The sequence below is a fragment of the Molothrus ater genome, chromosome 8 (assembly GCF_012460135.2).
Source record: "Molothrus ater isolate BHLD 08-10-18 breed brown headed cowbird chromosome 8, BPBGC_Mater_1.1, whole genome shotgun sequence".
In the NCBI taxonomy this organism is placed as follows: Eukaryota; Metazoa; Chordata; class Aves; order Passeriformes; family Icteridae; genus Molothrus; species Molothrus ater.
The window spans coordinates 29,115,697-29,132,092 of NC_050485.2; the positions used below are offsets into that span (position 1 = coordinate 29,115,697).

Below are 16,396 nucleotides of genomic sequence, written 5' to 3' on the forward strand. Positions count from 1 at the left end.
TTCGACTAGGACAGTGTCTTCCTCAAAGAATTTAAGGAGCAAATCTAACTGAAATATGATGCAATTCATCAGTATGACAGAAGTAAAAGAGGAATTTCAAGAGTATCTAGAGAAAGAAGGCAATAAGAGCCAAAAACTATGGGAAAGAGCACTGGAAATCCTGAAGATGAGTTTTTGTACAATTCTGAACTTGAATCAGAAAGCTAAGGCAGTGTTCCACCATGGGCTGACAAGGATAAAATTGTGCTCTGAACACAATCCCTTGCAATAACTTGAAGCACACTGTGCATGTACTGTGTTACGAATCATACAAGTGATCTTAAAAAAGGGTGGGAGTTAGTTTTATTAGGAGTTTATCAACAAAATTAGCATGATGTACAAGAGATTAAAACACACTATCTATGGAACATGCTCTTGATTCTAAAAGCTTACAGAAGTGGCTATTTTCCTTAAGAAATAAAACCAGTTACTTCTGTTTTGAGCTTCTACCTCTCTCTCTCCCTCTCTTTGGGCAGATTCTTTTCTCTGAGAATTTAGGTTTTACTGTTTGAGTACCATATAGATCTTTTTTTCTGAAAGGAAGAAGACTTTTCAGGGGTTGTCTAAACAAATCAGTGATAAAGACAGGGACAGACCTGGGGAACCCTGAGGATCAAGAAGCCCCTGTATTTGATACAAAAATAGGCAGGAACATGTCTATGAGTTTAGCAAATGAAAAACAGCAAAACAGCAGCCCAGTGAAAGGAATCAGAGCTCTGTCAACAACTACAGTGTGACCAAAACCTCACTTAATACTATGGATAGCATAAAGAGGATCAGTATGGAGCAAATGACAACTCTAAAGAAATGATGTCCCACTGAACAGGCAGGAGAAGGTAATGTAAGCATGCAGTGTAAGTAAGAGTGCATTTCTTACCACAATGTGTGATGGAGACAGTGGAGTTATTCCAGGGTCTCCCAAGCTTTTGGCTGGTGATGAGTAAGCAGATGTGGAAACTGCATCTAAAAGGAAACAAACACCCATCAGTGTCAGCAAGCAGAATGAGTAAATACAACAGTTACTTTGCATACTGCTAAACTGTTTTCCAGTTGTAAAGAATCTGCTAAAATACAAAGCAAATTCCATAGCTGCCATCTAAAACATGTTTTGCCTTTAAAACATGCTAAGACACAACTGTTGTTTTGGTTTTAAAATGTCTGTCTGACCTTCATGACTATTACCATTCTTTTATTACATTGTCAAGTACAATCTTAAAAGTCTTCCTAAACATATTCAAAAATCATAGCTGGTACAAGCAGCTTGAGCACCACACACTGCCTAGGATTTAAATGCATGAATGCAGAACCTGAACACAAGCTGTGAGATCCAAAAAGACAGACCCATTTACAAGAAAAAGAGGAGCTGACAGCAACTGGAGAAAGCAGGAAGAGTAAGCTGCAATTCGTCCATCCTGAGCCTTTATTCTGAAACTTTCCCAATACTGTCTCTGTTTTTATCCCTCACTACACTCTGCACTCGAACATCCTGCAGCTGTTAATACTACTGCAGGACAGAATCCAGCTGGGAAAAAGGAAAGTATTATTAACAAGTCATCAAAGAAATATTTCTACCCAGCACACAGTACTAAAACTTCACTTAAAGGCACAGACCAAATGAGTAACAAATACTGTAATGCACTAATTTTATTTTTCATTCTTTCATTTACATTGTTGATGACAGAAAAGGAAATGGCTTAAAACAAATCAAGCTTAGATGGATTTATATAAAATCTGAAGAATGCAATAGTTTATCAAAATAGAATGTAGAAAAGGTACCACACACCCTGTCCATGCTCATACCCCCGTGCTCCAAAATTTAAGCCCTAAGTGCTCACTGAATTCTCCTCCACAGAATACAAGCTGCAATTAGATGTAAAGCAGAATGATGTAATAGGCCTCTGAACATGAATAATAATAATTAAATAATAAGTAATACATTTCAATGTATTTTTATCACCTACTTGGATGCATCACACATTTATTCATAGCATGTAATTCCTAGACACAACTGACAATTCAGAGCATCACTCCAAGATGACACTGGCTCTCCAAGACCTCAGAATTACATAGGGAAAAATGGCAATCAAATATGTCTTGTTTCCCAGGGAAGACTTAAAAACCCTGCAGTGGGCAAGTAGGAGGGAATTTGCCTGCAGGGAAAAAAATCTTCCTCCAAATCTTAATTTTGCTCTTGAAACTTCATTTATTTCTTGAAGTTATAACATGCATGTTCAGCCTGATTTTCAGAAGCATTTGCAGAAGCACAGTATTTGCATTTTCTACACAAATTCTCTGGGAATATATTAAGTTACTCCTCTTGCAGTGAAGTACAAAAAGTCACAGGCCAAATGTGACAAGCACAGAATCTGCTCGGTTCATTAAGACATCTTTGGAACAGATGCTGTTATCAGCCTCCTTTGTGCCATTTTTACCTCTTAATTTTTCCACCAGCAATATGGTATTTATTTTAGAATTGAAAAACAGTATCAACACAGAAAAAAAAAAATTAAATAACTAACAAAATATATTCCTTGCATCCAGCTGTAATTCCTGGTTGACCTGAACTGTACTTCCTGAGCAGACCAAGACATTGCAACACTGACTCAACATCTTTGGAAACCTGTACTTTACCCACAATTAAGATGCTGATTTCAAGCACAAAGTGCAGACACCAATCCATGAGTTTTCAGTGTTTCACTTTGCCACTTTCTGGTTACCTGTTTCGGCACTCATGTTTCACAGATGTGCTGGGGCAGGTCCAGAGGAGACCACAGAGATGATCACAGGGCTGGAGCACCTCTGCTGTGGAGACAGGCTGGGAGAGAAGGCTCCAGGGAGACCTCAGAGCACCTTCCAGTACCTAAAGGGGGCCTACAAAAGAGCCAGAGAGGGACATTTTACAAGGGCAGGTAATGACAGGACGAAGGGTAAGGGCGTTAAAATGAAAAAGGGCAGATTTCTATCAGGACATGATTTAGACATTCAGACACCAGGATGAAATTCTTTACTGTGACACTGGAGAGGCACTGGCACAGGTTGGCCAGAGAAGCTGTGGCTGCCCCACCCCTGCAAGTGCTCAAAGCCAGGCTGGACAGGGCTTGGAGCAACCTGGTCCAGTGGAAAGCGTCCCTGCCCACGGCAGGGGGTTGAAACAAGGTGATCTTCAAGGTCCTTTCCAACCTCCCAAACTATGTTTCTAAGATGCATTTTCCAACCTGTCTTCAGCTATCAGCCTTGAAAAGTTATTTTTATCTCTGTGTGCAAATTCTGTGTGACAGGATACACATTTTTGTATCTCAGAGAGCAGTGAATAAATATCCAGAGCAATACTGATATCCATCCAGTGAAACCACTAACTTGAATGGTGTCCTACCAACAATTAATTCTAGATAATTAATAAAAAAGACCCTTCCAAACCCATGACCATACTGCACTGCTTCATGGCTCCTCCTGCAAATACCCAGCTAAATAAAATAATTCTACAATGTATCCTGGATCTAATGCCAAAACTTCTCAACAGGTAGTGAAAGGACTTCTAAAAGCAAATGAAATTAGGATATTTATAGCATTATACTATCTACCCCATCTGAACTGCAAGGTGTTAAAATATATTTGTCTATGTGGGAGCTTTCGTATCTTGTTGAGTTAGTGTTTCCATGGTGAAAAAAATGTGCATGTGTAACAATTTTTACAGCTGTGTTCTGAAGAACAGTAAATGCATGGATATTCCAGGATATTTAAAAATCCCTTATCGCTAAAGCACTGTGATTGGTTGATCTAACAGAAACAAAAGCATCTGGTCCAAGCCAGAGAATGGGAAAAGGGTTTCAAGGACCCTGATTTGCAATCATGAAACTGAAAAATGATGCCTAGACTGTCCTGGATAGGATCAGGGTATTTGGAACAGTTCTTAGAATCAGAATGACTTTTTATGGCTTCTGCAACAAAAGAACATAATCCAGTAATGTTCTACATAGCTCAAGTTCCAGCTTTATCTCCATGTTTACTAAGGATCTTTATCTCTGTCAAACTACATGCTATGACAAAAACACAGCTAAACAGTATGCACTAAATAAACACTTAAATTCTTGCCAATTTACACACCAAATTAAACTGAGGAATCTGATTTAGAATCCAAATTAAATAAGTCCTCAAACAAACCAGTATTTAAAATAATCTTTTTCTAAATATGATGCAAACTTCTTGAATAAAAATTCTTATATTTACTTTGATATGAATATTAACCTGGGTTCGGGAAATTTCAATAAATGTGTATAGGCTAAATTTGAACACATCAGGATTTCTGACTTAAGTCCTAACCTAACCAATTGGCAAAGAACACCTTGTGCATTTTTAAGGTGATCAGAAGTTGAAGGGAAAACACAGAAGGCTCCCATTTCCAGGCAGATTCCCAAACCATTACAGAATTAGCAAAATTACAAGATCAGAAGATATTGTATTAATAATGAAATCATGTCCATTATCACATTAGCTCCAATTGCTGGTTTAGCAGACTTAATTTAAATTAATCCTTCTTTTCATCTAAACAGATGCAAGAGTTTATTTTCTGTGGTTTCCTGCAATGCCTAATCTGTTTAGCTCTTTCTGTTTCTCAGGTAAATTATCAGCAACATTGTAGATTTTGACAAAATGCAACGAAGGATTAACCTTTAAGTGTCAAAGAATGCAGACTAAAAGCAAAGTCCAGAACATTTATAAAAACTTTGCTGATGCAGTGTGGATATTTCACTGATTGCGTGTTCAGCTGAATCTGATTTTCTGACAGATCTGGAGAGCAGGACCAAGCTCATTATTTAATTAGAGAAATCAGTTAATGGCAGCTGGAAGGCCATCAGTCTGTTCTGAATTTTTGAGAGCCCCTGCCACACTTTCCTATTCAGGACTGGAGAAATGAACTTCAGGGAACTACTAAAAAAGCCAGACATGGACCAACACAGTCCCAGATAATCAGTTTCAAGCCAGCAGCTAAAGAAGGGTGACTGCTGGACCTCCCAGCCACAAGCCACTAAGGTGGTACTCAAACAAAAAAAAAAATTCAGCAGCCACACAAAATCTTCTCTTTTCTGTTCAACTTTTCATCTGTATATAATTCAGCTACATAAAGCATCAGTAAAATTTTCTGCTTCACATATATGGACCTTGTTCATTTCCCCAGTGAAGCAGATGCCAGAGCAGTGGATTCTGTCTAACCCAGGTGCCATAAGCAATGGATAAGCTAAAGGGGGCTTTGTCAGCAGGCAGAATTTAACAGGACAAGTAAATCAGGAACCTGGGAATAGGGTGTGGGGCTGTGCAGCACAAAGCCCAGAAATGCTGTCACACCAGGGAAGGGGGGACATTTCTGAATGTGCCTCGTGTCACCAGTTCTGTGTATGGAGAAGAAACAACTTTTTAAAAAAGAAGAAATAAGGATTCAAGCCCCAAGTCTGCCATTTCAGGCATATTCTGCACTATTTTGGAGTGATGGCTACAAAAGCAAAGGCTTCACCAGAGAAATTGCACTTTCCAAACCTTCCCAGACCTCACTCCCATGTGACTGGATCTCTCTCCTAAAGCAGTTTCACAAAGCAAAGAACAAGCAAAGGACCATCACTATGGTATCACCGCTGTAAGAACGTGCCTGAACACCAGGGTGTCTTATATCCCAATCAACACAAGTTAATTTATATTTCTATCCTGAGTGGCCACAAACCCAACACAAACTCTTCCCAGAATTTTCTGAATCAACAACAGGATCAATACCATTCCCCATTTCAGATCAGAGTTCCAGTATCTCAGTGAGTGCTTTCACAATAAAGACATCAGTGAGTCCCAGCATTTTCCAGGCTCTCCCAAACTCCCAGCTGAGAGTGGCTGCAGGACACCACCCTGGCTCAAAAGGAAAGCTGCAATAACTCTTTTTGATTTGTGTAATGCACATCCACTGCTCCAAATGCCAAATCATCCCAGCACTCAGCTATTTGTAGGCTGCTGAACCAGGTGCACAGGGGAAGTTGGGATGCATTAGACCTACTAAAAATGTCACTATTGCAGCTGATCTTTGTGGCTCCAATAAATCCATGTTAAGTGAATTCACCAGGAACACACTGGACATGTCACAAATCAAACATTGCACATATCTCGTGGCCCTTTGTCTGGAATTTCCAGCCATCCAGCATGTGGTAAAGGTGACTGCTGCTGTGTGTATATACACTGCTCTGCTCTCAGTCAGGTTGTGGGGAATACCAAAGTCTTAGCCAAATTCTTTCTTTCCCATTCAGGCACTATATCTGGATTTAAAATTTAGGAAAAAAGAAGGGAAATAAAAAGGAAAAAGAAGGATGTACTGAGCCAAACGTGGCTATAAGTAGCCAACAGGCAACAAAAGAATGGAATAAACTCATTATTTTTCATTCAAAAGATTATAACCTTTTGAGTATCAAAGTAATTTTGACCCAAGCAAATCTACCTAATGATATTTGCACAAGAAAAGAAGGGTTTGCTATATTGCTATTAGCTGGCAACTGCTGCACTGATGAAGAAAACCTTATTCAGCTTTTCCTATTGCTGAGATTTTCCTTTGCATTAAGCACAAAATGTCAGAGCACCCAAATGCAATGTGACAACCTAGAGCATTTTACTGTAAATACAAAGATGGCCTTTTAAAATAATTACAGAACAATAAAAAAAGAGATGGAGAGAAGCAAATAAAAAATCTTAAAATATCCTTACGCATAATAAAAAGATCCCATATTTCATAGCAGAAGTAAGAACCTTCTGTTCCTACTGAAACCAATGGCACCACTGTTATGACCATCAATGGAATTAGAGTTCTTTGTTTTAAAATGCCAGTAGGCATCCAGCTGGTCTGCTGAAGACTGCAATACACTTCTCTTCCATGAGTACAGTCATAGCTAATCTGATACAAATCCAAGTTTCCTGATACCCTTTCATAATATCTAGTCCCCCAAAGAACTGGAATTCATTGCACTGATACCAATTAGAGCACAAGGATTTCCTAAGTAACAACAACAAAAAAAATTCCCAATACTTGGTACAGAATTCTAAAAATAAGACATGTTTGTCATTACAACTTTGACCTTTTCCATTTATTGCTTCTATATTGTCTGCCATCACAATTATGCTTTGACTAGAGGAATTACATTTCTACCACACTATGAATGCTTTCTAAGGTAATTTTAAGATTTTACCATTATTGTTAAGAGTATCAAAAACCAACCCCAGTTTCATCCCATCACTCACTCTGTGGACAAAATTCATTTTCCTGAGCCTCGGCAGCAAAGGGAGACCAAAAGACGCCACCAATTTTCTGTGAACTTAATTTGAGATGAAAGAAACACGCAAGAACTCGCAATAACCTTCTGAAAATGCCACATGGGTTATGTTCACTCCTCCTCCATTTGACAGGACATAGGCTAAAATACTTTACTTACAATTCATCTGATCTCTCTAATGCTTGGTAAGATGGACTAAAGCTGAACAATCACACACACTGGGTGTGTGGTGTCCCAGCAGCTCCTCACCAACAGCTAAGTGTGTCCTTAAGCTGCCCTCAACTCAAACCCTTTCACCATCTACACTGCAAGGTCTCAAATCCAGCCCCACCCTGAATGACCTGAGAGTTTTCCAGCTCCTGTGATCAGCCAGCTCCCTTCTCCCTCCCATTCCTTCCCCACCCCCTGATGGGATTGCAGTGTGCTCAAAACCTGCTCATGCCCCAGAGCCTGGGGTTAGAGGAACTCACCAGCAGTGCCCTGCAGTGATCCTTTCTTCCCACATCCCAGCTCTTCCACGGCCGTGCGCTACTGCCAGAGTAGTGAGACACAATTCTGTGTCTCACAGTTCTGATATTGGTTTACCTGCTGCAAGAGGCAGCAGGTATTATGTTGTGATAAGGGTGGGTTAACAACAGATCTGGCAGCTCAGAGTGGTAAAAGAAAATTCTCCATGATTTCCCTAAATATTCCCTAACACAATTCTGTAAGAGACACCTTCAGTGCACACTAACTAAACTTCTCTCCCTTCAACAAGCTCTTCTTTGAACTTGCTTCCTTCACACTTCCTGGCACCATTTGCCTCTCAGCAAGCACTGCCTTCCTGTATCTCTCACCTCCTCCCTCGCTGCTTCCAGGAACAGGTAAGGAACAGAAAACAAACCCCAAGATGTACAGAACTTAAATGAAAAGATACCCTCCTGGAAAAGGTTTCCTGCTGCTTCATCATCATGTCTGTCCTCTTCCTCCTCCACTGCAAGGTTGTCAGGAATGGCACTACTAAGATTATGCTCCATCCAGGACCATGCTCATAAAACAGAACATTTGTGATGTTAATCACTCTCTTTGAGAAAATCACCATTTCCCAGCTCAACTGGACTGGTTCACTGCTTTTTCTTTTTAAAAAACAAGACCAAAATATTACAGTTATAAACATGCTTTACCACAAGTTTCTGTTTAAGAACCACGTCAAGATGCAATTGTATCCTGAAAAGAATGCAATCCTACCTTTCACAACCAAGATATTCAAAGAATCACTGTTCACCTTTTCAGACTGTGCATCCAGCACACAGGAATAAGAACATTTTGGGAGGCGTTTGTTCACTTGGAAGGCAAAAAGGTTATTTACTTTTCAAGCATTCCTAGATTCAGGAACAACATCTCGCCATACATCAAGCTGGATGAATGTAGTGACACCTTTTTCTTAAAACATGAATTGGGAAAAAAATTTGAATATGTTTGTCTTCATTTTGACAATCTTCTGGAAGGCTTAACATGATTCACACATTTACAGAGCCTTGACAAGAGAAAACCAACCACTCTCATCAATCCACAGGGGAAAAAAAAAGGATGAGCAGGGGGCAGGGTAAAAAGAAAAGCCAAACTAGAATAGCCATTACTTATAGTAGTCAGCATGAGTGATGCTGTATATAAATTCCTTCATATTCTTCAAGGCTATTAAACCAAATTTTGTTCAAAGATGGAAAAATAAAGGAACAGCAACTATGACGAAATGTCAAATATAGGTATCACATTTGCAAAAGTCATTAGCAAAGTCATCTATGAAACCATAGTCTATGGCTATTGATTTATCTTCTGAGCAATATTTCATTGCTGTATCAAAAACCAGATTTTCTTTCTTTTTATTTGATGGTCTCAAAACCACATAATTAGCAGGCTTAAAGAAAAGCTTAAAGAAAAAAATACTTTATGATAAAAGAAGAAATTACCTGATAGAGTATTTGCAGAGTAGATCACAAAATCATGGGGTCACCAACCAAAATCCACTTCCAGAGGTTTCTATGCTAACACCCATCAGGGTTACCTTCAAGTGCCATGACAGTGCATGCAGAGACCACAGTGACCAGCCAGAAAACCAACTGCAAATTTACACTGTCACGGTGACAAGCTCCTGGCACAACCTTCAGAGGAGTTCCTGTGGCTAAAATCGTAACAGGAGTGTAGCTGAGTAAGCAAGAGAGCTCCTACAAAAGGTTGATTTTTGAATGCAGCACTTCCACAGTGCCAGTACTGAACGCTGCTCTAAGTGGCATGCCCTGCCGTTCTGATTACTGTGAGTGCTCTGCTCAGGTATCCATGGAAACTTGAGAAATAGATGTTAAATTTGTTGGATCTGTTTGGCATCAGGGAGTGGGACTAGTTGCCAGTCAGCCCAGTCTAATCACAGGTATTCTGATCTTTAATCATGGAGAAGGCATCAAGAGTCCTCAAATGATGGTGAAACTGGCCAAATGGTCACATTTCCCAAACAATGACAAAAGGAGGGGGCAAGGATGCACCGAGGAACTGTTATTTTAATGATGTTATCATCTCTTGAGCAAGAAAAATATCCCAATCCATGTAAGGTGGAAAGACACACCCAAATATTCACTCTTCCAACCTCACAGGGAACAGGAAAAAAAAAGAAAGCCATGGATACAAATGCACAGAACCTCGCAGGGACAGGTGGACATAGAGTACTCAGGACTGTAAAGCCCTTTGAGAGAAACTGCTTCAACCCTAGAGACTGGTCCTGAATAGCACTGAGAACTAGGGATGTATCCAGAAATGGACAAACAGAAGTTGTGTTCCCAGATCATTGCCTCTGGGGGAAGGAAGTAGCAAAGGGAGAATAATTTATCTCTGCTTCCTTGCCCAAGGAAACTAGCGCAGGTTGGACAGGCTCCTGCAATAGGAACTGATTTTCTTCAGAGAGAGAATGGGGATTAACTCCCTCAGATGACATGGAATTGCTATAATTGAACTACATTCACATCCACACTTTTCTGGACTCCAACTGGTAATGATTACTAGAAATCTCTCTCAATATTCCTCAGAAACTGCCTCTGCAGAGCACACCCTGAGAGTGTTGAGTTAAAATCTAAAAGCAAAATCCTCTTCAGGTCTCCCATTCTTGCAAATTTAGGCACCCTTGGAGCTGATCCATGTGGTCAGAGCCTTCAAATCTGTAACAGCAGAGCTCCTGATCTGGGCCAGGGAGCACCCAGTGACTCACAGGGGAGGGGAATCAGTGAGCCAGGGCAGGGGAGCACCAGCACAGCTCACAAAGCCACCCTGGTGTCCTTGACACACCCTCGTGCACTCCTGGGGGAAAAACAAAGGCACTCTAGGCTTTCTGGCCACCATATTCTGAGGAGTTTTGTTTATTTATTTGCTTACTTCTTAGAAATGACTGCATTTCCCTCTTCATTTACATGAAAACGTTTCTCAAATCCCTCTGAGACAGGCTTTGAAGGAATTTCCTGTTTTAATACTGATTACTGACACAGATCACCACTGCCATGCTAATTTTAAAACACTGCAAAGTTGCTGTTTTAATAGCAGTTTTAGCAAAATTTTAAACTTGCATTTGTTTATTTTAAATGCATATCACTATGATTCTTAACAGCACAGAACACGGGCCAGAGCTGACACGTTTTGAATAATGAGAGCTAAGGAATGTTCTTCCAATATCAAAAATGTGCCTGGTCACTGAGAAAAGGCAGATTGGATGTAATGACCCAGGAGCCAGGACACTTGTCACAGCGAGGGAGATGAAGCCATGGATCTGTCACAGGCATTTCAGATCACTGAGGCTCAGCCTTGGCAGCAGCACTCCCTCAGTGCAACACCAACATCTGTGACCTTACAGCACCAAACAGCTGCACACTCTGCGGTGGAACATCTGTGAAGCAAGTGTACCATTTACTGCCACGGCCCATGGACCTCAGAGCTCATCCCTGAAACAGACTCCAAGCCCTCCTGGCACCCCTCTCACCACTGCAGAAACACCAACCTGATGAAAGCTGGAGCTTCACCCATCCTTCTTTTCAACCAGCCAGGCTGTGTAATAGAAATGTGACAAGTGCCACACAAGAGCTGAGTAATTATGTAAGAAGACATCTATGGGTGGACGAAGATTTCACTAAAGCTGCATAATGAAAATATCAACAGCTAGTTCACTTAAGGAAAACAAAAAAAAAAAAGGAACAGATGCAAACTCCCCAAAAAGGTCATGCTGCTTCAAAGCAAATTAAGGTCATGACTGTTCTCATCCTCCTAATCGAAAGTAGCATTGTTTGCGTGCATTGTTTTTACTCCCTTCTCATTTTCCATTATCATTTACTGGGAGAGAGCACAGCTTTTTTAAAATCCAAAAAGGTAATTTGCTTCTTCACAATACCTACAGACTAAAACAGCCACAGGGAGAAGTTTCTAAAACCGTAACTGGTATGCTCTTTGAAGTCAAATACTTGTGAAATCCCATCTGACACATCGTCAAAAGGCAGAACCAATTCAGGTACAGAAAACTGACACCATGGGATCTTTTAATATTATTGTTTTAAAGTAAAAAGTATATTCTTGAGATTTTTTTTTAAGAAAGGGATGGTTGCTTTGTGAATTTATAGAGAGAACAGGTGAAATCATAGTAGAGGGGAGCAGAAAGGAATTAATCCCCTGGAACAGCTTAGAAGAATAAGTAACTGGAAATTTTAAAATATTTGACCAGATAGGTAACTTTAAAAGGAAAAAAAGAAAAGAAATCCAGACTTAATTGCAACAGCAGATATGATGTCCAGAAGGGGCCTAAAAAATTTCAACAGCATTGCCATGAAAGTGGGAAAAGTTGTCCATGGCAGGTCACATCAACTCAACCAACAAAAGAAGCATTTGGCAGAAAAAAAAGCACAAGATGAGACACCAGTCAAGTCCCATATAACCCCAACCAGCAGTGACACAGTTAGAAAACAAAACACGGCCTAAACCCTGACATGTTCATGAAGGGATCAGGTCTTTTACAGCAGAGGCAGCATTCTGGCATTGCTGCACAGACCCGGCCTCCCAGAGCCTGCTCTAACCTGAGCTGACATCCAAGGCTGCAGCAGCCTCTTCCAGCTCCTGGTGACAGTGGCATTTGTCAGAAACCCTGGTCGCTCCCTGTGGACAAGGATAAAGCCCCTTTACCCAGAAATGCATCAGCTGAAAATGCCTCTGGACAGAACAGACCTCTTGGGGCTTCTCTACAGCTGACTGAAGCTTTGGGGAGACTTTGCAGGGACAGAGCAGGGCAGATCTGTTGAGCACCAAGTGCTGTCCCCATGGGAGTGAACTAAACACTCAGGCTGAAAGCTTACAGGGTGCTTGTCATGAAGGAAAACTTGTCAGCTCAACCAGCATTACCCAATTACAAGCCAAAGGCTTGAAAAATGCCAAAAATCAGTATAATTAGAAGCTTTACATGCAGTAGCTCCTGGGTATGAACAGTTTCACTAAGCAAGCTGCAGATACCGCAGTGCTGTGCTAAGTGGAGCTATAAAGATGATGGGCAGGCACTGCATACAGCACTCAGCTATTTTACATACAGACATTTCCTTTACGCATTGTTCTGTGCTGCAAGAAGTGCCTGCAGCTTCAATACTGTCAATAGAACACACACTAAATCACGCTTTATCCCTCAAGCCTTTTTTTCTCCTGACAGCCTCTGCATTCCAGCGCATGGAAAGAACATAAAGATTTCTGGCATCACAAATCATTGCTTTACTACCTGGTCTTCTGTCTTCTAACCAAATCCCTCCTGCACAGATTCTCCCTATGTCACAAGTTACTTCATTTCAGTATTGCATTGCACCAACCTTGCAACCTGGCAGAAAACCAAACGTGAGACCCTGTCATCTGAAAGACAAATGAACCTGTCAGTCTATTCTTCCCTTTGTCAGCTGCATGCTGGAAAATTGTTACAGGTTACTTCAAACCAAACAGACATCAGAGACTTCAATTAGGAAGCACTGAGAGAACATTTAGATGAAGGGAGGCGGAAGAACCCAGTGGAGCATCTTGAAGATTCGACTAGTTTCTAAGTAGTGTTTCTTGGTTTAGTTTGGGGTTTTTTAATGGACACTTTATGACTCTATTATTCCACTTACACTGAAAATAAGCTATGTCATTCTAAACGCTCCCCAAATCCTACTATAATCAAACTTAAACTTTCAAGTTTCCCCATACATTTCTGCCAGCACCGTTGGCTCAGCATTGCAGTTTCCTCAAGTCTGCAGATTACAGTGAGGAAGAAGGCATGGAGAGATCGAATGAAATCAGGCTGAGTCTGCATTTCCCTTAGGGTTATTCACCCATGTCATTTGTATCCTAGGAACCCTCTTCCCTCCCCCAGCTCCGTTCCCACACAAGGAGTGCCCACCCCGTCCTGCAAAGGCTGTGTTGTTCCTATCGGTCAGGGTAACCCCAAACGGATCAAACCCACAGCATCCTTGTTCCAGGCAAAATAAGATTCAGCTCAGCTCGAGTCAAGTCTGCAGAACCAGAGACATGTGGCCCCCTTAACGTGGTAAAACGGCACCGCTGGGGGTTTCCCCACCCCTACACCTCGCAGGGAGCTGCCTGGTCCCCGGGGCTGCGCCAGGATGCTCAGGCGCTCAGCCAGACAGCGCCGTCTCTCCCACCCGGCTGCCAGGTCTTTCTTTTCCAGTGCATCAGGCTTCTCGCTAAACAGGGGAGCTGCCTCTATGTCAGCAGCAGCCCCTGAGCTCCAGTCCGAGCCCTCCTCCCTCTGGCCGCTGCCGGCAAAGGGAGAGACCCCGACCCGCGGGGAGGAGGGAGCCACAAAGGCCCGTCCGGCGGGGATGCCGCGCCCGCCGCAGCGCCCGGCGCCGGCCAGGGCGCCCGCCCCACCTCGCCGCCGCCCGGCCGTGCCGCCGCATTGTTTTGTCACCTGGGTCCCCCCGCGGTGCGGCACCGGCTCCCCGGGCACCGCACGTGGAGGAGCGGCGGCGCTGCCCGGCGGGCGGGGGTTCCGCACCGAGCCGCCGCCTCCCGCAGCCGGCCCTGCCCGCGGGGCATCCCCCGAGCCGGGCACCGCGGGGCCGCCGGCCCGGCCGTGCCCTGCCCTGCCCTGCCCCGCCCGCGCGGCCGCAGCCGGGACATTGTCTGCCGCCTCCCGCCTCCCCTGCTCCGGACGGGGCTCCCTCCGCCTCCATACCGTTTCCCCCCATGAACCGGGGGGAAGCCGGCAGCGCTCCTGCATTGCGGCGGGGCCCCCTCACCTGCGGCACCGCTCTCTGCCTCCGACATGGCCCGCTCCCGCCGCGCTCGCCGGGGCACGGGCCGGCGGCGGAGCTGCGCTGCCCACCCCGGGGGAGGCTCCGCCGCTCGTGGAGTCCCCGCCCCGCTGCGCCTTCCTGCGGCCGGTGCGGAGCCGAGGGGGAGAGGCTGCGCGGCCGGCCCGGCGCTGACGGCTTCCCGCGCCGGCTGCGGGGCTGCGCCGCCCCTCCCCGCCCGCTCCGCAGCCGCACAAGGACGGCACCGGCGGGGGGGCCGCCTGCCAGGGCCGGCCCGGCCCCAGATGCGGATTTCACGGCCGCTGAAGCGGAAAGCCCTCCGCGGTGACAGCCGCAGAAAGAGACCCCTGTCTGTGGCCGGAGGTGACGGCCCGGCTCAGCCCCGCTGAGGGTGCTGGGGTCCTGCAGAGATGGAGCGTGAGGAGGCTGCGGAGGTTACCCCAGCTGTTCTCCCGCTTGTCACGGGTGTGGCTACAGCTAACGCGGACAGGCAGAAATCGTGAACGGGTCCCCTGGCATCATGTATTACGGGGTGGCTTGTACGGCATGGGATTCTTTATATTTGTCTTCGGAGTGAGCTCTCCCACATGGTTCTGCAGTGCTGTCAGGCCAAGAACTTCTTGTTTCCAGTGATTTTGAGCTACTTGTCTCCAGGACCTGGGAGAGAGACACCCCTACTGTCACTCGATCCAGGATGAAGTTTAAGAGTTTTCCAAACTAAGTAACAAACCATTACAAACACAAGAGAATAAAAATAAGGCTGGTACCCTCCCACGAACAATCCTGAAGCCAGAACAGGTTTTTCCTCTTGTCCACCCGTGCTTCTTGGTGTAATTCTCCTTTATTTTCCAGCCTCAGTAGCCATTCATCTTTTGAAATCAGTGCTAGTATTTCACATGAAATAAATAAGGGCATTCACTCCAGCACAGCTTCGGTCCTTGCTGACTCCTGAGCTCAGGAGGTCACTGATATTCAGGACAGTGTAAAATCCACCCAAAGTTCTCCCAAGTCTCCTCACCAAAGCTGTTGCTCACACAAGGTAGGATCCCTTTGAAGCCCTTGAGGACCATGGAATTTTGAAGCAAAGCCTGCAGCACTGCAGGTGCCTGTCAGCACCTCCCTCTATTTGCTCCCTGGTTTCTTGCTCTCATGGCATTTGTTCTGCTCCCTGTGAGCTTTATTGCCTCTGAGGACTGAAGGTGTGGCACAGAAGTTAAACCTGTAAATATCTTCACATCTGCACACCTGACTCATCTCAAAAGCCTTCAGCACCCTGCACACACTTAAAAAACTGTCTCATCCTGAAATCCCATTGTCTCATCCAGGGAAAATGCAGAACTCATTTCTCCCGCCTCCCAAAATCAGCTGCACAAATGGGATTTTCTAAACGGAAGGAGCATGCTGGGACAGGGGGACAGCAGCTCATTCCTCTGCTCACATGGGAGAAACCTTCTGTCCTTGGGGACACTCAGTAACTCGCACAATTCCCAAAGGCAAGGACAGCGTGCAGTGGGACAGGGGTGCTGGAATTGCAGCTTCCTGCTCTTCCCTCAGCTCCACGCCAGGCAACAAAGGGGAACATCTGGCCAGGAGTCAGCTTTAATTACCTATTCAGAGTCAGGCTGAATATTTATGCTGTCATTAAACAGCCTCGGAAATAAGAAACCAAACAACTCTAATACTTGGTTTCCTGACAAGAGACTTAAATAGCAGAAACTTTTGCTTCAGATTAAATGCACTTCAATAGCAATTAATGGTAGGTAGGCTTTA

At 43.9% G+C, this 16,396-nt stretch overlaps 1 protein-coding gene across 1 annotated transcript in view; it reads right to left on the bottom strand.

Annotated features, from left to right (window-relative positions):
* HSPA12A (heat shock protein family A (Hsp70) member 12A) overlaps positions 1-14,781 on the bottom strand; it is a 53,439-nt gene extending 38,658 nt beyond the window's left edge. Inside the window, exons 1-3 of the mRNA XM_036385448.2 lie at positions 14,612-14,781; positions 2,757-2,910; positions 917-1,002 (exon numbers count right to left, since the gene is read on the bottom strand). Of these exons, the coding sequence (XP_036241341.1) occupies positions 917-1,002; positions 2,757-2,772 (102 nt within the window). The 5' untranslated portion in view covers positions 2,773-2,910; positions 14,612-14,781. The remainder of the gene's footprint in view (positions 1-916; positions 1,003-2,756; positions 2,911-14,611) is intronic.
* Between the last annotated feature and the right edge of the window lie 1,615 nt (positions 14,782-16,396).